The 25,350-nt window shown below is 37.6% G+C and overlaps 1 protein-coding gene across 1 annotated transcript in view; it reads left to right on the forward strand.

The window, feature by feature from the left end:
- The window catches only part of KCMF1 (potassium channel modulatory factor 1), a 50,334-nt gene that overhangs the window by 13,408 nt on the left and 11,576 nt on the right, over positions 1-25,350 (forward strand). Inside the window, exons 2-3 of the mRNA XM_007424960.3 lie at positions 8,710-8,877; positions 21,626-21,765. Of these exons, the coding sequence (XP_007425022.1) occupies positions 8,710-8,877; positions 21,626-21,765 (308 nt within the window). The remainder of the gene's footprint in view (positions 1-8,709; positions 8,878-21,625; positions 21,766-25,350) is intronic.

Genomic DNA, 25,350 nt, shown 5'->3' on the forward strand with positions numbered 1-25,350 from the left:
TTTTTTGTCCTGAAAACATTCCATTTCAATCATAGAGTTGGAATAGGCCACTTAGGCCCTCAAATCCAATCCCTTGCTTAGTACAGGAGCCCAGATTATAGCATCCTAGACAGATGCTTGAATATATCCAATGAAGGGGAATCTACCACTTTTCTGGGCTGTTGGTTTCTCTGTCAAACTGATCGGTCTGTAGTTTGCTGGATCTTCCTTTCCCCTCTTTCTGAAGAGAGGTACATTTGCTCTATTCCAATTATCTATCAGACACTTCAGCAGTTTTCCAGGATTTCTGTTGTATGTCCAGTCCATCAATTAGTTCTTTCAGTACCTTGGGATGTATTTCATCTGGTCCTAGAGTTTTAGATTCATTCAAGATAATGAATTTACTAAACCCTAAGCTTTTTTGGGGTTGGGACATTGTCATTTCCCCTCCAGGTAAATTGATTTGTGATAAAATTACAAATAACGTGAGATTCCAGTTTCTTACCTGGCCTCTCTTTACTTTCAGTATATGTATGTATAGCTAGAATGTAATGGGCATTGTGCTTGTATTTACAGGCTTCTTTCATTATTAGGAGCATCTAGATAAAACCCAGAATTACAAAAGCTTTTATTTCTTAGTTGAGTCTTCTGAATTGTCTTTGCTCTGATAAACCACCATCTGAACCCAAAATGTATAGCCTTTTTTGATACCTGACTTGTGATACAGTGTTTTATTCAGATATTTCAGTGACCGGCGTCCAGGAACAGTATCATCCTTTGCTTCTGCCTCTTACACCCTTAAACAATTGCTACTTCTTCCTAATCACTGTTTCCACCTACTTCTCTCCTTTCTTAGTTTTGGCCAGTAGTAACAGGGTTGGACCTGTCCATGCTATTTTATTTGCAGTGCTGGATTTTAAAAAAAGCTGATCACAGGATTCTTGGAATAAAACAGTATATTTTGTGTTGAGGTCATGGTAAAGCTATCACAGCATGGGTGTTTTGTTTTAAACTCAAAGTGCAGAGAATAATATTTCCCACTTAGAATATTTTGGTCATCTCTTGAGATGTGTAGAACTTTCAACTGCAAAGAATTCAGCCATTTTTAGTCTGCTGAGCATAAAACAAAATATGCTTTTTTGCTCCAAGGATGAAATAAAACTTTGTTGTTTCAAGAAACATTAGAATTCGTGCAGGTGGATAGGTGGGTTCCATGAGTGTTACAGACAGGTACTGCATGGGAATGAATGTATGTAGTCTATGTGTGTTCTTATGTTTTGTAATATTTATGTTGTTCATGCTGTTAAGAAGCACCAGCAGTCTTCTTTTTATTTCCTTTCAGCCACACTTTTGCACAAATAGCAGCATTGGGGAAGAATAACATAGTTGCTTTTGCATTTGGCAAACAAGCAGCAAATTTTTATTTGTTTTATATAGACAGGCTGTCTATAGAAAATTGATCAAAGAGATTAAAAAAGAAAGAAAACCACATAGGGTTGATGCACTAATTGCAAGGAATGTTAAATAATTTAACTGCTTTTTTTGTCCTATTATGTGATAGCTGAGCAACCTGGAGAGTTTATTTAAAGAAAATGAAAAAAAAAAGTCAGTTTCTTCTGTTGAAGGGGAGGGTTTTATATTGTAACATGCTAATCTGAACAATGATGCCTTAGGTAAACTTTCTGCAGTTTGGGTGGGGGGTAGCATTCAGTATGGAGTATCACTTCACTTTTGCAGACCTAGGATGAAAAACAAGGGAACGCAGCTGATCCTGAATTTTCATTGTTGTTCTGTGCACTTGAAGTATTTTGTGTTTTGTTCTCAGAGATCACTCAAGCCATTTCAAGTTTTATTCTGAGGGAATAAAAGTTTCAACAGAATTCATCTGAGTGGGACTGTTTTGTTTTGTACTTGAAATAAAAAATAATTTTCTGTTTTGTGCATACACCTGTCTTTCCTAAAAAACCTTTTCAAATGTAAGCCATGTAAGACTTATCCATACATTGAGGGAGGTCTATCTACTCTTATGTGTCACATCCCTATAGTGTCTGTGATGTATTATATTTTCTACAGTCTTGAATCAATATTAGGAACTAAAAAACAATGTGATGTAGCTTTAGAAATCAATACTGCACAAAGAACTTAGTTAATTAGGGTAGTTGGTAAAATTAGATTCATTAAGAACGTAATCTGTAACATACAAAATTATCTTGATTGTCTAGAAAGATGTTCCTGTATGCAAGGTGAATTGTTGATAAAACATGACTGTGAACTAGTTTTTCTTTCAAAATATAGAAGTAATGGGATTAAGGCAAAAAAACACAAAACCCCATGAAATTAATTGCTACTCCATACCTCTGATTAACAAAATTTAAGTAATGTGATTCATGTATTGCAGTAAGCTACCTGCAGGCCTTGATTGTGAGAAAGCTTGCCTTATTAACTTAAGTTTATTTGTCATTTCTGGATATATGAATACTTTATTAAGTTTTTAAACATGCATGTATATATGAAACCAGAAGCATAACAAAGGTGAGAACGTCCTGGGGAAGCAGCGTTTTCAAAATTAGGGTGAGCCATTTTTATCCTTGCTGTTCTACTCTCTAATGCAGTGTTTCTCAATGTTAGCAACTTTAAGATGAGTTGGCTGGCTGGGGAATTCTGGGAGTTGAAGTCCACTCATCTTAAAGTTGCTAACATTGAGAAACACTGCTCTAATGTTACAATTTTCAAAGATTGTGCCCTGTTTCTATTGGCTTTTCAACTCTGTTGGGGAAATAAGCAGGGAGGGCACAAGAAGGCATAAAATAACCTTAGAAATTGGTTCAAGGCTTTGAAAGCTAGAAAAGTTAATTTTATTTACGACACCATTCGTGTATTATAGGCTTCCATTAAGGTAAAACAGCATTAGCTGAAAATGTTGGTGTAACTCAGATTTGGAATGCAGTTATATTGAGTTGTCATTAATGGACATTCATATATCATTTATCAATAATTTACTAGGTATAGTTGTGTTGGCATTAAAAGCAAGATATATGATGCCTTTCCATTATAAGTTCTCTCCATAGCAAGTGCAGTGCATGCTCTCTCTAGTACAAGAAAATACTGACATACCTAAAAGGGTTTTGTAAAATTATTACGATAATCTATCCTGAAAATTAAATATTGCAAAGTATAATATAAATGAAAAATATTATTACAATTACAGCATTGTAACTTTGTAATGGGAGTTCTGAACATTGGGCAGAGCATTTCAAATATTATAGAATTAGGCTAACATTTTTTCAGGCCTATCTTGGTTGGCAAAGCAAAACATTGTAGAATATATTTTTAGGACTCAAAAGCTCAGATAAGTAGATTTATTGTAGCAAAACTACAAAGCTATTATCAAAATAATTCCAGTGACTGCTGTGTATTAAATGTAAACTTGTTTATAACAATCAGTATTCAATTTTTTGGTGCTGTTTTCTTCCACCTGTTCTATGTAAAACATTAGAAACCAAACTCTTTTGGAAGTGAGGTACACTCTCCATCTTTCCTTGTGTTGGCAAAGGCCTGATCTGGTATGAGGTTGTTTACTTTTCACTATGTGAGAACTTCTGCACTTTTATTGGAAGCTTCCTATACTTAACAGTCAGATTTAATGGAGTGTGGATCCCATATTCCTTTTCAGTATCTTTTCTGTTTTCATGGTGGATGAATCATCTAGATTAGGAGAAAACAAATTGGTATCTTCTGGACTGCAGTTTTCATAATCCTTGATTGTTGATATGCTGGCTGTGGTGGAGAACTCGAGTTAGGGAAAAAAGTTCCGAAGTGATAACTTACCTCCTACAGATAGGCTTGCCTTATTATCTCTGGCAGAAGCCAAAATTTAGGGAATCATAGTGTTTTATTAAACTAGTATGAAAGAGTGAATGCCCTTGGCTTGGGGTGCTGTCCTAGTCTGTCTTAATTGCCCTCTTTGCACTTTTACTCAGCTGCAAAAGCTTTCATCAAGTAACAGCAGTCTCCTCTGGCTTGACCATGCCACAGGAATGGAGTCTTCTTTGATATTTTATTACTGATGATTCTCATCTACAATTTGAGATCACCTGGTTCTGTTCTGTCTCCCAGCTTTTTTATCACTTGGCTGTTCTGCCAAGACAGCAGCTATGCCAGTCCTCTCATTTTCTGTCAGATGTTGAAGCAGTGATATTATTAGAAATGCTAGCTCCTAGGAAGGAAAAGAGGGATAAAAAACTACTTTCAGAACAAGTGAACCTCACTCCACAAGCCTTCTAGCCTTTGACACTATCTACCTAACATGAAAAATATTAAGGCCTTTTTATATTTGCTGGTGCTCAATCCTGATTACAGTATTGTCTCTGGACCAATCTTTGCTGATGAAATCCACATCATAGGGAGAAACTAAACATCCGCATTGCTGTTTTTTTGTCAGGCCCAGCCCAAGAATGACGACGAGGCAGTCCAGGCCAGTATAGTTCCTTTATTAGCTTGCACCTAATAGAAAGAATCTTGCCAGACTAAACCTATGCTAAAGCAACTAGTGGATATAGCCCGTGAGACTCTAGGGAGGGGCTAGTCACAACTTCTTCATCTTCTCATGGTCCTGCTGCAGGCTGAGGAAGCACTTGCCCTCTAACCTCTCCAGGAATGCTCCCCCTCCTTCCTGATAACCTTGATCCTCCATTCCAGTATCATCCCCATACATGCCTTCCATTACATTTTTATTAAAACAAGGAAGCATGGAATTTGGTCGGTGTTATCACTTAAGTTATTTTAAACTTCCATCTCAAATTTTAAAAATAAAAGAAGAATAATTGATTCTTTCATTTTTGATTCATCATTTTTTAGATGGAAGAATGAGTGTTAATAGCGTAGAGTCCACTTCTGTGTTGCAACTTAGAAAAGCTAGGTTTATTTAGAATCCTCCAAATAGTTATGGTGCCCATTTCAGTTGCCTCCATGATTTGAAGAAGTCTCATTGCTGGCCCTACCTCTGTAGTTATCATGGCAGAGGGATTTAAAGTTTGATAATGTTTAATAATTATAGTATATTTAAGATAGTAATTGTCTTTAACTTTAATATGAGTATAATTTTAAAGGTGTAGATCAGATAAATTTCTGCTGATGTGGGTTCCAGAAAATTCTGAACTAGGAAATTTAAACTGTAATTTTTTCTTTTTGCACTACAATGCAAAATTTTCTTTTTGCATTACAATTCATTAGATAATAGTCTAATGTACATTTTTATTTTACTGGTATTTTATTTTAAGTGCTTTGTAGCAAATACTGCATCCCGTGTTAATTATTTTGTTTAAATACATGAACATTTTGTAATTTGTGAAAAAAAAATTAAAGCCCTCAGTGTGATTTAGATAATGCCATTTAGTATAGAAAACTTTATTGGAAAAGTTGGAAACATTTAAATACAAGACTATCTTATCTTGCCTTATTTAAATTAAGAAATGTACTGAATTAGTACTGAAAATTGTACTAATAATTTTTGTGCACAATATATTGACAACCATGTACCTAATTTCAGATAGTTCATTGGATTTTTGTGGTACCTTCAGTTTTTCGGTGACTATTTGTTCCAATCATGGGCATTTGTGGGGGAAGAAAGTGACATTATGTACATCATGTAATAATGCAAAATGATGCAAATTCGTAATTCATGTCATTTGTGTGATGTCATGACAGACTGTCATTTCGACATCATTATGGCTTATGTTAGACTCTTCTGCCTCCAGTTCACAGAGAAAAGTCTGATTCAGAACTCACAGAAATTCAGTAAAAGCAAGACATTTTTGGAGATAAAGATAAATTTAAAGGTAGTCCTCAGGTTATGATGGCAATAGGGATTGGAATTTCTGTTGCTAAGTGATGCAGTCATAAAGTGCAACATCATGTGACCACATTGCTTAATGATGGTAGTCCCGGGTACGTTGTAACCCAGAGCCCATGCAGGTCGTTGAGAGGACTTCATATGACCAGAGTCCTAGGCATGCGAGCTGTTGGATGAAAGTTGTGGGTGGTGAGTGCCATGGGTGGGTGCTACTGAGCATGGGCGGGCCAGCGGGGGCTGCAGGTGGGTGCTATGGAGTGTGGTGGGCTGGCAGGGATGTGCTATGGAGTATGAAATTCCTGAGATCTCATACTACATAGTGCAGCTCCTCGGGAGAAAAGTAGCAGGACCGGCTTACAGCAGCAACTTGCCACTTTCCCTACTGGCTTCCCCATTGCTTTGCTTGTGGGAAGCTGGCAGGGAAGGTCGCAAATGGCAATCATGTGACTGCAGCTCACTGCGACAATGTAATCATGAGCTGAGCACCCAAGCACCCAGATCACAAACATGTGACACTGGGGATGCTGCAGTAGTCAGAACTCTGAGAACTGGTTGTAAGTCCCCCTTGTTCAGGATCATTGTAATCTTGAACAGTTGCTGAACAAGTAGTCATAATCCGAGGACTACATGTAATACTGTGGGTTGCTGCATAAATATAATATTGCATGTGGTTCCATGCCTTGTTAACTACCAGATTGGTTTTGCTTCCCAAAATTTTACTTTTGTACTTTGGCCAGAGATATTTTAGGATCTTTGTAATTGTATTAAGAACAATGGAGAATTCATCTATTAAATGCTGTCTTCTGTGTGGAGGATTCAAAATATATGCCGATGAATGGGATAAGAAGAAAAATTTGATCTCTGAACAAACATTTTATCTTTTACCAAAGTAGTAGTCATCTTAAGATAAAGTAAAGTAAGATAAAATACACAGATACTAATTCATTTGTCTCAGTATCAGATAGGCTAGTGTATCTTTTAGGTTCTTCTTTTTGAGAAGAAAATTAGCTATAATACATCTGTATGACTGGTAGATTTTATATCAGTTGCTTTCAGTTGTTACAGACATAATGTTCAATAAGTAATTTCCTTTTATATCCATCCAATAGCAATTTTGCTTGAATAACTACTATTCAAGTAATTATTCTGGAGTCCTGATACTATGGGTCAGCCCATTTCTTGGTTCTATTGATCACTGCTATTTTATACTGTTTAGGTTTTTACAATTTTATTGTTTTTATTCTGTTTTTAATTGTTAGCCACCCAGCCATGTATATGTGGTGGGCAGCAATACAAAGGTATTAAATAAATATTTGAGCTCCCTATTCTCTTAAGAGAGACTGTGATAAATGACAACATAGTAGCATAATTAATGAGCAAATTTGAAACTTTAATTCAGTGCAGAGTTTTGGTTAGGAAAGATGGGTACTATTTGCAAATCAGTACACAGTTACAGGTAGTCCTCAACTTACGACCACAATTGGGACCGGAACTTCCATCACTAAGTGATGCAGTTAACTGAGTTGCACCTGATTTTACAATCTTTTTTGCCATGTTAAGTGAATCACCGTGGTTGTTAAGCAAATCCGGCTTCCCCCATTGACTTTGCTTGTCAGAAGCTCCCTGGGAAGATTACAAATGGCAGTCACTTGACTCCGGGACACTGCAACCATCCTAAATACATGCTGGCTGCCAAGTGCCTAATTTTTGATCACGTGACCACGGGGATACTGCAATGGTTGTATGTTCAAGGAACAGTTATAAATCACTTTTTTCAGCACCATCGTAACTTCAAATGGTCATTAAATGAATGGTCATAGTCGAGGACTATCTCTGTGTTAGTATGCCCTGTTCAGAATAAAATGACTTATATGAACTATGTCTGTTTTGATTTGTATAGAGTTGCTTTTTTCTTTGGTAGTCTTAACTGTGAAATAATAGAGTGTAGGAAGTCTTTGGACTTTAGAACAGGGGTCTCAAACTCAAATCATCACAAGCTGTTCATAAAAACTAATTCATTAGTTTGAGGGCTGCAACTTTGAAACTCTTATATGTTGATATAAGCTCTTGTAGTCACTGCAGAAGTTTCTTGACAGCAGCTGCTGGTAACAAGGAAGAGCTGCAGCAGTGGTACAGGGAACAAGCAAGTGGAAAGAGCAGGCTTGAATCCTGAGCTTGGCTCCGATAGCACATTTATAGGAGGCGAGACATGCAGCCGTCCTGTCTGGACATGGACCAATGCTTTCTTTCCAGTGTATAGCTGTGGCCTTAGTTTCTCTGATAAACTTGGTGAATTCCACGGTCTTGTACATCTCCATCAGTCTCCTAGTGTTTGCAGGAGGCCTGGGGAGGGTTAGAATTAGGATTAAAGTTAAAGATTTGGCAGTTCCTGTTTTGCTGTGGTCCATGAATGAGGTGCTTTCTGGTCTGGGCAGCAGGCAAGCTTGCACTGTCTTTTTCCATCCCTTTTTGTCTCTGTCAGTCCATCTCTCTCTTACTGTTGTCTCACGTGTTATGCTCATTGAAATGGGCAAGAAACAATGCCATCTTCTTTTGAGGTAGATCTCATAAGCATGCCTTGGATGTCTTACTCTTTGTAAGTATTGTTATGGGCCACAAAATTGACTTGGAGGGCCTCACATTTGAGACTCCTGCTTGAGAACATGAATATTCAGTATTTTAGTGGATTGTTATAATATGAGAAGCATGTTCAGGATACTTTGAATAATTATGAAATCATGAACGTTAATTTTCAACTAAGAACAAATAATTGATTGAATTGATAGTAATTCAGAACAGTGGTATTGCAGTGAAATTGCACAGGTGTACATTGTTCATGTAAATGTATAGCTAATGAATTTCTATTTATATTTTTGCAGGTGTCAGCTGCGATGCATGTTTAAAAGGAAATTTCCGAGGTCGCAGATACAAGTGTTTAATTTGCTACGATTACGATCTGTGTGCATCTTGTTATGAAAGTGGTGCAACGACGACAAGGCATACAACTGACCATCCAATGCAGTGCATACTAACAAGGGTAGATTTTGGTAAATGATTCTTGTCTGTTTATTATTTATTTATTTATTTATTTATTTACCTGCTGTCCTGTACTTATAAGTTCAACAAAAATTACTTCTGGCATTTTACCACAAAACAAACATCAAAATAGAGAAACAGAATACATATAAAAGCTAGGAAAAGCATAAGAATCCAATATTATGCACATATTACAGTTTTGCAGACTGTAACTTTAACGTTCTATCAACTAACTTGAATTTGTTGTTGACTGATTCATGCCCCACTGCAGGTTTTGCTCTTATTCATTGGCATCCTCAGGGAGAGGATAGGATGCAAGGCAAATGAGAATGTGTGCATGACTGCCATTATGCAAATACGGCAACTTGCATTCTTGTGTCAGATGGCAAGTACATAAAGGCAGCATTTGCGTGATGACTTCAGTTTCCCAGTTTTGAAAGAAGGTTTTACTTTTGAGGTTTGTTTAGTAGTAACAGTATACCAACAAGCAGATCTTTGCAAAAATAATTAAAACTAAGGTCCTTTTAGCCAACTTATGATTTAAAGCTGCCATGCCATTTAATTGGGAATCAACCTAATTAGACTTTGGGACTCAGACTGCACATTATATAAGGGAGGGTGACTTGGTATGATGTGAATCAGTGCATGATTTGTTTTAAAGCAGGAAAGCATATCTTAAAATATTGTATGTGTTGACTCAAAGATAGCAGCTGCAACTTGGTGTGATGCATTAGTGGGGATGCATGGTGTTTGTTTAGCTTTTTGGTTTTATATTGGTTTGGCTTTGTGGCTTGAGGTTCAATTGTCTCCATAGCAAGAGCATCTGAAAGGGAGGAAAAATGAACCAAGTTGGCTTAGAAGACCACAAATAACTAATACATGCTTTAATTGCAATGCAGGACTGGTCTGGTTTTGCTTCACAGCATTGTGCTATGTCAACTATAGTTTATACAACAAGCTAAGCCAAAACCCAAACAAACCACATTATAGCTTAATCTGGCATGTGAGTCTGGCTTCTTGTACATAGTCAAAGGAAACATGCATAGAGTTATATCTAAAGGTTAGGGGCAAGATAGAGCAATTTGTCAAGAATACGCAATATTTTGAAAAGCAATGCACTTAGGTAAAAATTTATGATCCTATATAAGTTAGTGGGTATTCTTCTTCTACTGTTTGAGTTGTAAATTTGCTTAGGGCTTTTGTGGTTTAAAAATTAGAAGGAAGAGCAAGTAAGACATTAGAATTGTGCCATTTAAAGAGGAAAGAACTAGTATGATAGGAGAAACAAGTTTGAAAATGTATTAGTAGAATGAACATTCAACACAGATTGCTATGAGATTGATTTCATTATTGGCTTCGGTATTTGTATAGCGCTTACTTATTTCAAATCTCTGCTAGAACTGTAGATAATAGAGGGATTGTCATTGCTGCAAACGTGCTCACATTCTGCTTGCAGGTTCTCTGCATGATGGCTCTCACATTAATATCAAAACATTTTATATTTATGTCATGTGAAAAAATGTGACATGCATCAAGGTTGTATGGTATTGGTTAAGGCCATCTTTATCACACACACACACACACACACACACACACACAGATTTGTGTTCTGCAGCAAGTTCAGTGAATATATTCCTGTCCTGTTATCCCTTATTGAAGGGATGATTCTGTGCTGCTAGTGCTAGATTGTTAGTACAAAACAAGGAGTAGGAAGACCTAGATTCAAACTTCCATAAAGTTGAATAGGTGAAGCCAATCGACTTCTCCGAGTTCAGATTTTGTGAAGATAAAATGTAGTTGGAATATAACTGTCTCCAGCTTTTGACCACTGAAATATGTGGTAGAGGACTTGGATGAGAAGTAGGGATATGCTGTGCTTTGAGTCTGAAGCCAAAGATATGTTTCAGAGCAGGCATGTAAATACATGTTACATTAGTCTGCACCTCATTAAGGGGCTGCATCTTTTTTGGGGCTTGCACGGCACCTATGTGATTCCCAGGAAAATATACATTTGCATTAAGGAGATGCTGGCAGGGTGCTGAATCCTTTCTCTTGTGAAACATCAGTGCCCCAGGAGCAAGAAATACATTTTGCTGTTGCAAGAATTGCTTGTCTTCAACATCAGAATTACACTGACTTAGAAAAATCAACCTATCACAGTTTTTGGAGATTGTTTTCAAGGGGTAAAGTGTTTCAGCATAAGAATATCTTGTATTAGTTATCAGTTTAAAAATCTCATCCACTTTTTATTTTTCCAATTCTTCAGGAGAAAAATAACTTTAAAAGGGCTCAAAGAAAGAAGGAAACAGTGCCTCTGCTTTTCCATGAAATGTTACATTGCATTCTGTGCATTCACATCTCCCTCCCTCCCTCCCTCAACCTCTGCCTTTCTTTGCTTGCTTTATCTTTTTTCTTGTTGAGTGTCTGCTGCACCTTGACTTCTCTTAGACTTGCAAAAGATAGCCACAGAATTGGACATGTTATAACAATCTAAAATACCATAAATGGGTTTGTATTTAATTTTTAAAAAACTACTGGTTGCTGCATATTAGGTTTCTTGTGTTATTGTATTATTTGTCATCTTTCTGAGTTTGCATGGAAAATCCACAAGTTAATGTTGTTAATTGGTAGGAAAGTCTAGGATTAATGTAATGCCTCAAGTGATGGACAACTGCAGTTTAAAGATATCACTCAAAGCATTTATACATGAGCATCATGCTACAACTGCTGCATTGCTCAAAATGCCTAAATTTTGAAGCCAGAAACTGATCAGTTCAAAATGTCACATAGGCCATGAGCTTGTCTAATGTTTACAGACAAGCTGGAAACCGTAGTCTCACCTGTTAAAATGTCATATTATTGTGTCCTTACTTGTGTAAAATGGGAATAATACCATCAACCAAATTAATTAATAATTATTTAAGGTACAGTGAATTCTCAGAATGTACAAAATTCCAGGGACAACCTATCCTTGACGGATGGCATTTACTTACTCATTGCAGGTATTTAATACCCTGTTTCATTTCCATCTGATGATATCTTTTCTTTTCCTTTTTTGGGAAAACTTTTGTGTAAAAATATGTGTCCGGTTTCACTTTTCTATGAGTTTTCTATAATTCTTAAAATAGAATGTTGATGTTGAAATAGAGTACACTATTTGTGCTTCAGTGTCCTATAATATCTAAACTGACAGTCATTTTTTTTTTTTTAAAGTCAAGAATGAAGGGCAAGAAAAGTTACCTTACAAATACTAATTTGAATATGGCTGTGAGAATTTGCCTCCTATGAAGAAATACATCTTTTTGATATTAGGAACTTACTTTAATTAGGAAATGTGGGCTCCCCTTAAACAGGGGTTTCCAGAACTCTTTCTTTCTCTCTCTCTTTCTCTGTGTACATACACACACACACATACATATACAACACAAATATATGCATACACATACAGTGGTACCTCGGGATACGAACGCCTCTACTAACGAACTTTTCGGGTTACGACCAGCTCCGGCCGCAAAAATTTACCTCGATGTGCGAACTCCGCCTCGGGGTACAGTCATTTTTCCACCCTGACACATGGTCTGCGGCCATTTTTGCGCCCCTGACACGTGGTCCGCAGCCGTTTTCGCGCCGCGCCCGGCCGTTTTCCCGCCCCTGACGTGTGGTCCGCGGACGCCAGAACGGATTAACGGTAATTACATTGAACCTTATGGGAAAATTTGCTTCGGGGTGCGACCAAATTCAGGCGGAGGGCGGAACGGATTAACCATATTTACATTGAACCTTATGGGGAAATTTGCCTCGGGGTGCGACCAAATTCAGAGGGCGGAACGGATTAACCGGATTTACATTGAACCCTATGGGGAAATTTCCTTTGGGTTACAATCAACTCGGGATACGCCCAGAGTCACAGAACGAATTAAGTTCGTATCCCGAGGTACCACTGTATATGCATTGGCAAGATTTTTAGAAGTGCTTTGCCACTGCTTCCTTCCTAGGGCTGAGAGAGAGGGACTGGCCTTGGGTCACCCAGCTGGTCTTATGTGTAAGGTGGGACTAGAACTCACATTTCTAGCCTGGTGTCTTAACCACTACGCTAATGGCTTTCTCATATACATACACATATACCTATTCCTTAAAGGCATTGAAAAAATATTGAAAGGTATAGCTAAAACTGATTACATCAGTGAGAAGTATGGGCATATTTTAAAATACTTGACTAGAGTTAATTGGAAGATGTAGTTCAGTACTTGTGGAAAGTGCTAGATATGGGAAGACGGACAGAAAATGCGTGTGTATGTATGTATGTATGTGATTTATATCCTGTCTTTTGTATAGAAGCTGAAGGTGGTGTACACAATGCTGTTTCCTATTTTTTCCTGTAACAACAACCTTGTTAGGGTAGCTGGGCTGAGAGAATATGACTGGCTCAAAGTCACCCAGTTAGCTTATAATTAGCTTTTCTTTTTATTTTCCAGGGCAAGAACACAATGGGAAATGGCAATGAGATACTGAGAGTTCTTGATACAAAGCACAACAAAATGTATACCTATCATTTTTAATTTAATATAGAAAAGTTTGTAGTTTTCCAGCCTGAAGGCCATTGAGGCATATGCAGAATATGGCAATTTGGAACTTCTTCTAGTAAATTAGTGTAATGCTTAACAGTACAGGTAGTCCCCAGTTTAAGAACGAGTTCTATTCCAAGGTCTATCCTTAAGTCGAATTTGTATGTAAGCCGGAACAGTATTATTGAATAATACTGTATAAGTAATGTTGTGTAATTAACTTGAACCATTGTGTATTTAACTCAAATCATTGTGTGTTTAACTCAAATCTTGCTACAGTAGGCTTCATTCTTAACTAAGGGTCATCCTTAAACCAGACGTTCTTAACCTGAGCACTACATATACTTCTGTGAATTCCTTCAGTTTATAATATTTTGTCAGAAAACAGTGTTAGGTGTGTCTGTGGGATTTTTCTTAAGACACAGATGAAATTTAATTCAGGCTGTTATTTTTGTACTGGTCTTGGACTGTAATAAAGATTATGTAGGTATGTATGTATACCGTAAAGATTTGAGTGATTGAAAAACCCAACTTCTAGTTGCAGGAAAAAAAGTTAATTGGGACTATTGTATAGGGGAGGACAAGAATATCTTGTATAACGCTTTGCTTAAACATGCCTTTTCCCAGTTCTCTCATCTGAACAAGAAAGTATAAAGCATTTTAGAATCAGTGAGAGGATTTTGTGACTTGTTTATTTTCCTAATTTTCTTAACTTTCCAGTCAGTCCTTACTCCACTTTTTGAAATCGTTCTGTTCCGTTACATTCTAACCTTTTCTCAAGTTAGGTTTCATTTGTTGTTACTACTCATTTCTGAATTTTGTGCCTCTTTAGAATTTAATTATAAAAGCAGTATAACATCCTTACCATGATTTTTCTCTCTTCATTAGGTTACTTTGATCATGCATCAAATTCTGTCCTAGGTTTTCAGATCCTTTTGCTTGTGCATGTGTGCCAGTATTATGTCACTGTAATTACCTACATCACTGTTCTCTCAGTATATATTCCCTGTGATATGTCTGTTACTAAATTTGCTGTGAATACTTGGATGAGCACATCCATTGTTATTGTTTACAAACAGGAGAAGAAATGACAAGGTCCTGCCAGTTCTGAACAGATGGTTAACAGACCTCTTCCCTGCAAAGAGGACTCTTTTTTTTTTTCTTTTTTTTCTTTTGGTAGAGGATTCAGAAACAATGATGGGATCCCTGGCAGTGACATTGGAAGGGGCAGGCGAGAACATTTCGCCTAAAAGAACCAAACGATATCCAGGAGTTTCCTGATACAACGGCCTAGCTCACAGGGATCTTTTCATAGCTCTACTGTTTCTTTAGAGGAGATAGTAGTAGTGCTTCTGTGTGAGAAACGGAAGACAAATGTTTCTCCTTTAGTGTTTAAATGTTTCTAGGCTTGTGATGACTGGGAATTTAGGCAGTGATTCTGAGTCACCCCAGAAGAGACCAAGTTTGCAGCTTTACTACACCCCTGTCAACATAGTCAAGGAAGATTGCAATTAACACATTTAATTTTATTAGAGCATCATTATTATTATTATTATTATTATTATTATTATTAGATTTTTATTCCACCTATTTTTATACATATATACATACACGCATACATATTCATAGTCACCTCAAGGCGGCTAACGCACTTAATACTTTTGCCTCTTGTTTTTCCCACGATAACAACCCTGTGAGGTGGGTTGGACTGAAAGAGAGTGACTGGCCCAAAGTCACCAAGCCGGCTTTCATGACTAAGGGAGGACTACCACCTTAAACTGCTACACCAAACTGGCTCTCGTAATGCCATCAATTGTCTTTATTGTTATTTCTTAAAAACCCACTGAAATGGTTTGAAAAAGAATTCTGTGCTATAAAGAATTCCACTGAGATTATGAATGTAAGTTCAAACCTAAAATACTATTTTTTAGGACTTTTCGAAGAACTGTTGAAATGGATATAAATAATTATATAAAATCAACAAGATACAGGTAGTCCTTGATCTACGACCTATGACCATTTGGTCAGTGACTGTTGTTATGATGGTGCTGAATGAATGGTGGTTATGACCAATTGTGATCGTCATTAACAACCTTCCCTGCCAGCTTCTCCAGAAAGCCAGTGGGGAAGCCAGCAGGGAAGGTTGCAAGTTGCTGGGGTGAATCTCCCCCAGCCATGCATCCTCCCCAGCCCCTCTCTGCTCATGCCATGCTGGCCACTCTTGCGCCCCCACGCATGCTCCCTGACCCGTGCTGCACCTCTCACACATCCCCTTGCACCCTCCCCAGTCTGGTGCCTCTTGTGCATCCTCCTTAACCCATGCAACACCTCTTGCACACCCCCTCACTCCTTCCTCCACCTGGTAGCAGCCACTTACCTCCCTGCTGGCCTGGGACTTGCAATTTCCTGTCGGCTTGCCCACTGACTTTGGTTGTGGGCAGCTGGCAGGAAGTTGCCTTGCCTAATGACCGTGGGATTCAGTTAACGACAGCAACAGGGACTGCAGTGATGTAGTCACACTTTAAGACTGCATCGCTTAGCAACAGAAATTACAGTCCCAATTGCTGTCATAAGTCGTACTGTCATACAAGACTACCTGAACCTTTGCTAGTATAATAATGAAAGATATACTACTTCTCAAATACTTGCAATGAATTCATCTGAAATAACCTATATGATGTTTTTGAAGACAAGGCAGTACAGGTAGTCCTTGTTTAGTGATCACAGTTGGGACTGGCAACTCGGTCGTTAAGCAAAGTGGTCACTAAGTGAAACCGCAAGTGTGCTTACAATCTATCTTCAGCTTTCCTTTGCTTTCCATACCTGCAAAGGCCATAAATGTGAGGGCTGATTGCAAAGCTACTTTTTCAACACCGTTGTAACTATGAACTAAACAAGGCAGTCGCTAAACTAGGACTACCTGTATCTGAAATAGGCTTGGGGTTGTTTTCACTCTCTCTGTACTATATACAGTATTCCATAGTGATGGCTTTATTCTCTATGATTAGATAATAAAGTCATCTACCCTTCCATCTTTTCAACTGGTTGAATTTATCTTCATATTAAGATAGTAGATGGCTTTAAAAAATGAAGTAAGGGGAGTTGAATTAGAGAGTATGAGTTATAAGTAGGGGGTTTATAATGGTTTTCATTAATTTCTTAGTATCCATTGAAATAATTTAACTCTGGTTAAGAATCAGATGGTTTGGTTGATATCCTCTGTATGCATTTAAACTTTCTAATAATATTGTATTGAATTACATCAAAAATATACAATGTGTTATTCCTAGGCCTTCTCTCCCTCCCTCCCTCCCTCCCTCCCTCCCTCCTCCCTCCCTCTCTCTCTCTCTCTCTCTCTCTCTCTCTCTCTCTCTCTCTCTCTCTCATTTATATTGGATGACTTGTTTTAGTGTAGTATTTTTTTTAAAGATTATGACTAAAATACAATGTCATTTCATATTGAGCATTGATATTGAGTGTGGGAGTGTTTGAAAAACAAACAAAAATTTTGGAAGAATAGTCATTTTAATTATTGCTGTATTTCCTAATAATACTTTTTTCCTTTGGATCAATTTTGACTCCTGGAAACTACATGGACAAGTTTCCTTGGCAACGTTTTTGAAAGTGGTTTTCCATTGCCTTCTTCCTAGGCCTGAGACAGAGTGATTGGCCCAAAATTACCCAGCTGGTCCATGCTTAAGACAGGAATAGGACTCAGGTTTCTCCATTTCTGGTCCAGTGCTTTAACCAGTAGATCATACAGTCATTTTATGACTGTGTTTTTTAATTCTACCTTGGTTTTACATAACAAAGATTCATAATTGTATTTTTAAATTATTTCCAGTTCTTGGTAATAACATCTAGTTCTACTACTGCATAGAATTAACCCAATTCAATTTGTAATCACATACCTACTGTCCTATAAAAGAAAATCCTTCTAGAAATCACATTACTACAGAGCAAATAGTTCAAAAAATTAGAAAAAAATATCATGCTGAGATGGTAAACATATTTGTAAAGAAAATAAAGGAAACAGGCAAACAAAGAAATGCCAAGAAGGGAAGAGGAAGAGAGGCCCAGTCTTCCTCATAGCATTCCCAGCAGCAACCCAGGTTTCCTTTGGAGGGCAGCTTGGCTGAAGGTATTGGGTTTGTAGAGCAGAGCATGGGCATAGTTACTGAAAAAGAGAAGCAACCAGGCCATCTGCCAGGATGACATTCAATCAATCATGCACGTTACCTGGTGGAATCAATGAAGGAATACTTGAACACACCCGTTGAGCCCTGGGCGGCCTGCCAGGACCTGGCTACATTTTCCTAAGGGTTGCTATTATGCCATCAACCAGCATATCAAGCAAGAGGGTGTTTCTGATGATGGGCAACCTTTTTGCATCTCATCACAGCTGTTTGACATGGATTTGGTGGAGCAGTTCATATTTTCGGAATCAATTTCACTTTTCCTCTGTAATTGTCCTTTCAATTGTTCTATCCTGTTTAATTTTTCATTTAAAGTTATATTGAAATCTATACTTGTCCAGCTCACTACCTCAGGTCCAATAGAATTTGTTTTGTTTTGTTGTTCCTCCAGTGCAACTCATAACCGTAAATGTCATTATGCTTCTTGCTGTCCATGTACAGTGTGCCTGTCATAATACAGAGACTGTTTCTGCCTAGCTAGGCTGTTTCTCAATTCTGTCAGCCACTTTCTCTTCTTCCCTATATGTGAAAGAAAGTTGTGGCAGTTTGGATGGTGGCCCAGCATGAGCCAAGGGCAAACTTTAAAAGACATTAGGCATGTTATACAGCAAAGTTTTAGTTATGTCCAGCATCTTTGTATTTTTTTTAAAGAATTTTTAGGAAGGGCAAGATCTTTGCTGAACTTAAAAAATGTGGAGAGAGAACTTGTCTGTGGTCCTCTAGACTTGTGTTCAGTGCTCCAGCTGTAGCAGCACCTCTTTCTCATGCTGCAGAGAGAGCTATTACCTTACTGTTATGAGTATCATAGTTTACTGCTATTAATGTGCTTATCTAGAGTCTTTGTTGTAATTCACAGTATGATTGTCAGTCCAGTGCATTCAATAAATAGCTGTTAGTAATGTGAAGATAGGAAACACATTGTTTAATGTTCTGTTTTTGATGGTTTCTGTGGAGGCCAAAATAACCTTGCAGTTCTGTTAAACTGAGAGAACAACTAATTCTGGAAGGAAGGCTGATTGTAATTTAAAAAATAACTGATCTCTTTCTATCTTTAATCTTTCTTCTAGCCACTTTATGAATACTTTTCAACATGATGAAAAGGTTTCAGATTTGTACTGTAGGCAGATAGAAATATAATTGGTTGTTTTTGGTTTAGCGTAATCTGTGAAGCCATACCAAAATCAAATCTTCATTTATTATTTGGCAAAATATTGTAGTTTGAAACCACAATTTATTGTTATTTTTTAAATAATGGTGTATCTTAACACTAGCCTGCCACTAGATACTTGTGCATAGTACATCTGTCTTTGGCTTTGGCTAATCATGAGACACTCAGTAAATGATTCAAACAGACCATTGTTGATAATAGTTTCCATCTATTTCCCCCTCTCCCCACTTGTGATGCCCCAGAAACTTATGGTTGACCAACAGAGGATTGTAAAAAATAAAAATAGGCAGATGGCCTGATTGGGACTAGAGCCATTGTATGTGGGTGAGTGTGAGGGAGATGGCTAATCATAACTTGGAGCAGTGGAAATACTGGGCAAGGATTGGTTCTCTTTTGGATCTGTTCCTAGTACCTAACCTAATGACCAGCAGCGGGAAGCGAGAGTTAATCATTTTTTAATTCTGTAGCTTGGATGGCATGCAGAACAATGGCTAACTGTAAGCCATGATTCCTGACTGTGCTTGCAACAGAGAATCTTAACTACAGTATTAGGCATAAGGAGGGTTAGATGACCTGCTTAATGTAACTCTGGTATGATACAATGTGTCATGTGAATGATGTCTGAATTGTAACTTATTCTTCAGGTACTAGTAAAACAAATGAAGATCTGCTGGCAAACCGTAATTAATATGTCCATTTGCAAGAGAGATTTGGTTTATTCAATAAAGCATTATTAAAATAAATCCTGCCTTGTGCAAAGGCAGTTAGTGTTTTTTCTCTGCTAAAAGTTGCCAGCTTCCTAACTCTTCCATGATAGTAGCAGATAATAATCCTGGTTTTAAATTTTAGTTGATTGGAATTATTGTTGGTCCTTAACTGTGATTTAATATTTTGCTAACAGACTGCTTTAGCACAATTACAGGTGTTCCTCAACTTACGACCATTTATTTAACAACCATTCAAAGTTATGATGGAGCTCAAGTGACTTATGACCGATCCTCGCACTTACGACCGGCGCAGCATGATAAAAATTCGGACACTTGGCAACTGGCATGTATTTATAATGGTTGCAGTGTCTCAGGGTCACATGATCACCATTTATGACTTTCTCAGCAAGCAAAGTCAATGGGTAAAGCCAGATTTGCTTAACGAACATGTGATTGGCTTAACGACTGCAGCAAGAAAGGTTGTAAAATTGGGTGCAACTCACTTAACAATCGCATCACTTAGCAATGGAAGTTCCAGTCTCAGTTGTGGTCGTAAGTTGAGGACTACCTGTAAGAAGTGAGAAACAGGCAAGAATTTGCTCTAGGGAAGGAGCACATATCCCCCAGGGCACATATACTTATTTTAATTGAGGATATGCAGCCTTACCATTCATGAGATCAAACCACCAACTATATACCTGATACATGAAAGCCATCACAGTTGGGTAGCTTTTTCGGCCACATCAGTAGCCAATAAGGGCTCGTATACATTCTCTTGTACATAGCAGTCCATGTTGTAGATCCTGGAAACTAACAGCCTGGATAAAGAAAAAGTTTGAGATTTGGGGCGGTTTTGTGGTCCGCAAAACATATGGCTTAGAATTGCAGAAGGCCGGTAAGCCACAGAATGTCCACTGCTAGTATATGCTGTTTTCAATGTGACATTTGTCAGGAGCATAGCATGTAATTCCACTTGGATATGAATTGAGAAGTAGTTCTTATATACACACAGCATGTTTTAAGAAGAATTTTACAGGTAGTCTTCAGGTTACAACGGCAGTTGGGACTGGAATTTCCACTGCTAAGTGATGCAGTCATAAAGTGTGATGTCACGTGACTGCATCATTTAGCAACAGCAGTCCCAGTTGCCATCCTAACCCCAGGACCATGTGGAGGGGTGGGCAGGTGCCTCAAGCAGGTTTTCCAGACTATGAGGGTGCCACAGGGGAAGTGGGAAGGCTGTGGGCAGGCACTACAGAGTGCAGGCAGGTGAAAAAGCGACTGGAGCAACTTCCAGCTTCCTGTCAGCTTCCCCTTTGACTTTGCTTGTGGGAAGCCAGCAGGAAACATTGGAAATTGCAATCAGGTGACCACAGTTCACTGCGATGTCGTAATCACGAGCTGGGCACCAAGCGCCCAGATCGCAATCAGGTGACAGCAGGGGCACTGCAACAGCCAGAACTTTGAGGATAGATTGTAAGTACCACCAATTCAGCACTCTCATAACTTTGAAGTCACTAAACAAGTAGTCATAACCTGAGGATTACCTGTATTTCAGTCTGAAGAAAGGTGAAGAATGGTTATTTATATTTTAGCTTGAAATTTTCTGTATTTGACTTTGTTTAGATATGACCACTTCCCTAGGAGTCAAACGGTATAAACACTACAAGAATTTGAGGATATAATGATTTATATCATTACTTCAGAATGTCTTAATAGTTGCTAGCATTCATGTACTCTCAATGCCAGAAGTGTAGAGAAGTTTTAAGATACTACCATTATTCAGCAGAGTATTACTTGGATTAATTTGTGTAGTATAAAAATTCAGGTTGTAAATAACATTGGCTTTGATTCTTATGGTTTAAAATGATATGATTATAATATATAACCACAGTGGAAAAAAATAGGACAATATAAGTATTGGCTAGCTGAGGTTATATGTGGTTTATTTTGCTTTTGCCTTTGAATTCTTATTCCTTAGTAATTTTATATTCAGAAAGATCAGTCCATTAAATTGTACATTAAGCTAAATAGCTCAACACTTTTTAAAGAAAGAATATTTTCTATATTTTCAACATGATAATTTGTTTTGACTGTAGTTTTCACATACGTTATTATTTCAGATTTGTACTATGGTGGAGAAGCTTTCTCTGTAGAGCAGCCACAGTCTTTTACTTGTCCATATTGTGGAAAAATGGGTTATACGGAAACATCTCTTCAAGAACATGTTACTTCAGAACACGCAGAAACATCAACAGAAGTGGTAAATATAACAGATATGCTTCTTAATAACAGAAAATAATTGTTTTTTGTTGCGAGTTGCCCAAATTTCTTTGCACAATGTGTGACATATAAATGCCTTGAAATAATATAGAACTCATACTTTCCATATTATTCTGTTAGGGGGAAATAATAGGTAACTGAACATTACATTTAAAATTCATTGATCCATCTCAAAATGTAGATGGAGCAATCTATGCTTCTACATGGGAAAATATAAATTAACTCGAGACCCAGGTAAAGGCTTGTTACTGTGTAAAACAGTGTATGATTATGGGAAATACGTTTATCATTAGAGTAGAGTCAGTGAAAAATGCAGCACTTGACATGTTTTTATGTACAAATGTCAGAATCATACAGGCAATGGTTTTTCCTTTGGGCCTCTATAGAAACAAAAGTTGGACTTTAGAGAAGCAGGGATAGAAAGGGTATTGTGCTTTTGTATTTTGATGTTGGAGAAGATTCTTGAGAATACTATGGATAGCCAAGAAAGCAAATAAATGGATCACAAAACAAATGAATTCAGAGTTCTCACTTGAGGCACAAATAACTAGTCTCAAATTATCATATTTGGGCACAATATATGAAAACCCAGCTTACTTGAGAAATCTATTATGCTGAGAAAGGTGGAAGGAAAGAGAAGAAGATGATGATCAGCCCTGAATGCCCCTTTTGGGGCCTTAAAGGATCATCCTGGAGAAGGTCTATTTACGTGGACACTTAAGAGTCAACACCGATTTAATGATACATCAATCAATCAGTCAAGTAGAATGAGGAAAAGTACTATAGCTAAGCATATATATTTGCAGTAGCTTCATATATGTTATCTCAGGCATTCCAATGATCCTGTAAGGCCTATATTACCCTGCCTATGTTATTGTATTTAGACATCTCACATGTTTCACTGTGCATTTTACCGGATACAGAAGGATAGTGCACATATATGATAGTTCTTGAATATTTGATTGGTGACTTTTTTGAGTGGGGCATCAAGAAGACATTTTGGTTCTCTGATTTAGTTTAGATCAAGATCCACATAGTTTCTTTGTTTCATTATAAGCAAGAGCACTGTTTACCTTTACCTTGTTAAGACTAATGAAATAATAGCAGGTATTAGTGTTGCACATATTACAGTCTATTTGAATGTAAACAGCTTAGTAATAAGAGAAGGAAAGTCTTTATAGGTAAGCGCTGAGATACAGGTTTCAAATAAACAATTTGGTGTTGGATCTGAACGGCAGTCAGTTAAAAAAAACATTTGAATAATCTTTTTCCTTTTAATTGTATATAACTAAGTGTATTTTGAAAATAACACATATTATTTGAAAGAAACATCTTTCTTATAGGAACAGCCCTGCTGAATTAGCTCAAAGGCCATCTAGTTTAAAATTCTGTACTTACCATGCCCGCTTATCTGCCTTATTAAAGCCCACAAGCAGGACATGAGAACAGAAGCATTCTTCCACACATGTTCTCTCTTTTTGAAATTTGACCTAAATTGCCTTTGATTCTGGGATGAAATTTAATATTATTTTGATAGCTTTTATTGTCCATGATTTTGTCTAATCCTTCTTGAAAGCATCCAAGCTGATAGGTAGATTAAGTTTAGGACTGCCTGTCTTCTGGTCATTTCCATGACCAGCTATTTTGTGTCCCAGTTGTTGGAGGTATTTAGAAAGTTATCTTCTTGTTGTAACCCAAACATGCATTTAATGCATCTGCAGGAGTAAAGTCTTAGAGCATTTCCAGTGTGCTCCAGTATGTAGAGAATTACAGGAATATGTTACAGTGGCTGTAGAGCTGCCACCAGAGAATGGCAGTGAGTCATTTATGTTTTGACCCAGGGTGCTTGATTCTATTCTTTTTCCCCTGCTGCTCACATCTACATGAAAGCATTGGGAACAGTTATCCGGGGATTTGGAGTACTGTGTCATCAATATATTGATAGCACTGAACTCTGTTTCTCCTTTCCATCCGAACCAGGAAAGGCTGTGCAGATGCTTGCAAGTTGCCTGGACGCAATAGTGGACCAGATAAAGGCAAAAAACCTGAATGTAGATAAGACAGAGGTACTGTGGACAAGTAATTCTCAGACCAGGGAATTTGGAAAGTGTCCTGTTAACAAGATAGTGCTCCTTCTGAAATAACAGATACATAGCTTGGGAGCACTCCTTGATTCAAATCTATCATTAGAGGCAGAAATGGCCTAAATGGCAATGAGGGCCTATGCCAAATTTAGACTGCTTCCACCCTATCCTTTTGGGATTGCTTAGTCTCAGTAATGCTTACACTGATCATTTCTTGGTTGGATTACTGAAATGCCCCAAAGTGCAGCTGGTGTAGAAAACAGCTACTCAGTTGTTAAATTGGATGGCTAAAATGGCTCATAGGATATCAAGCCCAGGAACACTACACTAGTGCTGCTGGGCCCGGTTTAAGGGCATGACACTATCAGGCCCTAAACAGCTTAAGATTCTGGCAATTAAAAAATTGCCTCCCCCAGTGTCATACTACCTATACAGTAAGATCAGTTTCACCTATGGGTTTGGCTCACAACAGAGTGGCCAGGAATAGGGCCTCCTCAGTAGCAGCAGATCAGTCATGAAACATTCTCGGGAGGGATGTGCAACTTCATTTATTCTAGACCCAAGCCATTGCCTTCTATTTTGTTTTTCTGGTTTTTTTTTTAAATAACCTTGATTTTAATTTTTGTATTCACTTTTTTTAAGCATTGTGGTTTTATTATGGTAGTGTTTTTTATTGTTCTCGGTACAGACATTAAATCAATAAAATAAAAATGTTGAGCTTTCCATTTCTGTAATGCTGTTACCTTTGAATATTTCCCTGATTCATTCTTTATTGTAAGAGCATTTTAGTAAAAAGGTGATGGCATAGCCTTAATGCTGCTTTTAAGGCCTGGTACTGCCATGCATAGTGATTCTAAGGAGGAATTTTTTCCCTCTGAAATTTCTTGTTTTTAACAATATACCCGAGGTCTGTAATGCAAAGTCTGCGTGCATGGCAGTTTCTAAGGACACTCCCTTTGGCAGGCACAAAGGCCCTTCTTCCAATCTGATTTTTTTATCTGTTTACTTTAAATCAGAAGGGTGGACACATTGGAAGGGCCATCCATTTCCTGGAATACCTCTGAGACCTATATGAACCTAGAGAAATTCTTAAAGAATGAAAATGGAAAAATGAGTGTAGGCTAATGTTTTACTTTGTAATATGCCCTGGAAATAAAAAGGTACACAACGAATACAGCAAAGCAGTACCAATAATGTTTTGTTTGGCATAATAATGAATGGAAACCTAAAATAAAAAAAAATCAGAACCACTAATGCTTAAAAACTACAGATGCTTTTTTTGAACCCCACCTACTTATTCATCTTTACTCTATCGGTTTATGCAGTTGCAGCTTTCAAGAGTTTTGGTTGACTCCACTCGGTGGCAGTAATGTTTCATAGCTACTGAATGTTATAAAAATCTGCATGATGATGTCAAAGAGTAATCGTACGAAAACATCTAACCCAAGTGCTCTTTTCTCCTTCAAAATAGAAATTCACAT

This window comes from Python bivittatus, unplaced genomic scaffold, assembly GCF_059951505.1.
Source record: "Python bivittatus isolate LINGU-HERP-01145 unplaced genomic scaffold, Pbiv_v1 ctg000850_np1212, whole genome shotgun sequence".
NCBI classification, from domain to species: Eukaryota; Metazoa; Chordata; class Lepidosauria; order Squamata; family Pythonidae; genus Python; species Python bivittatus.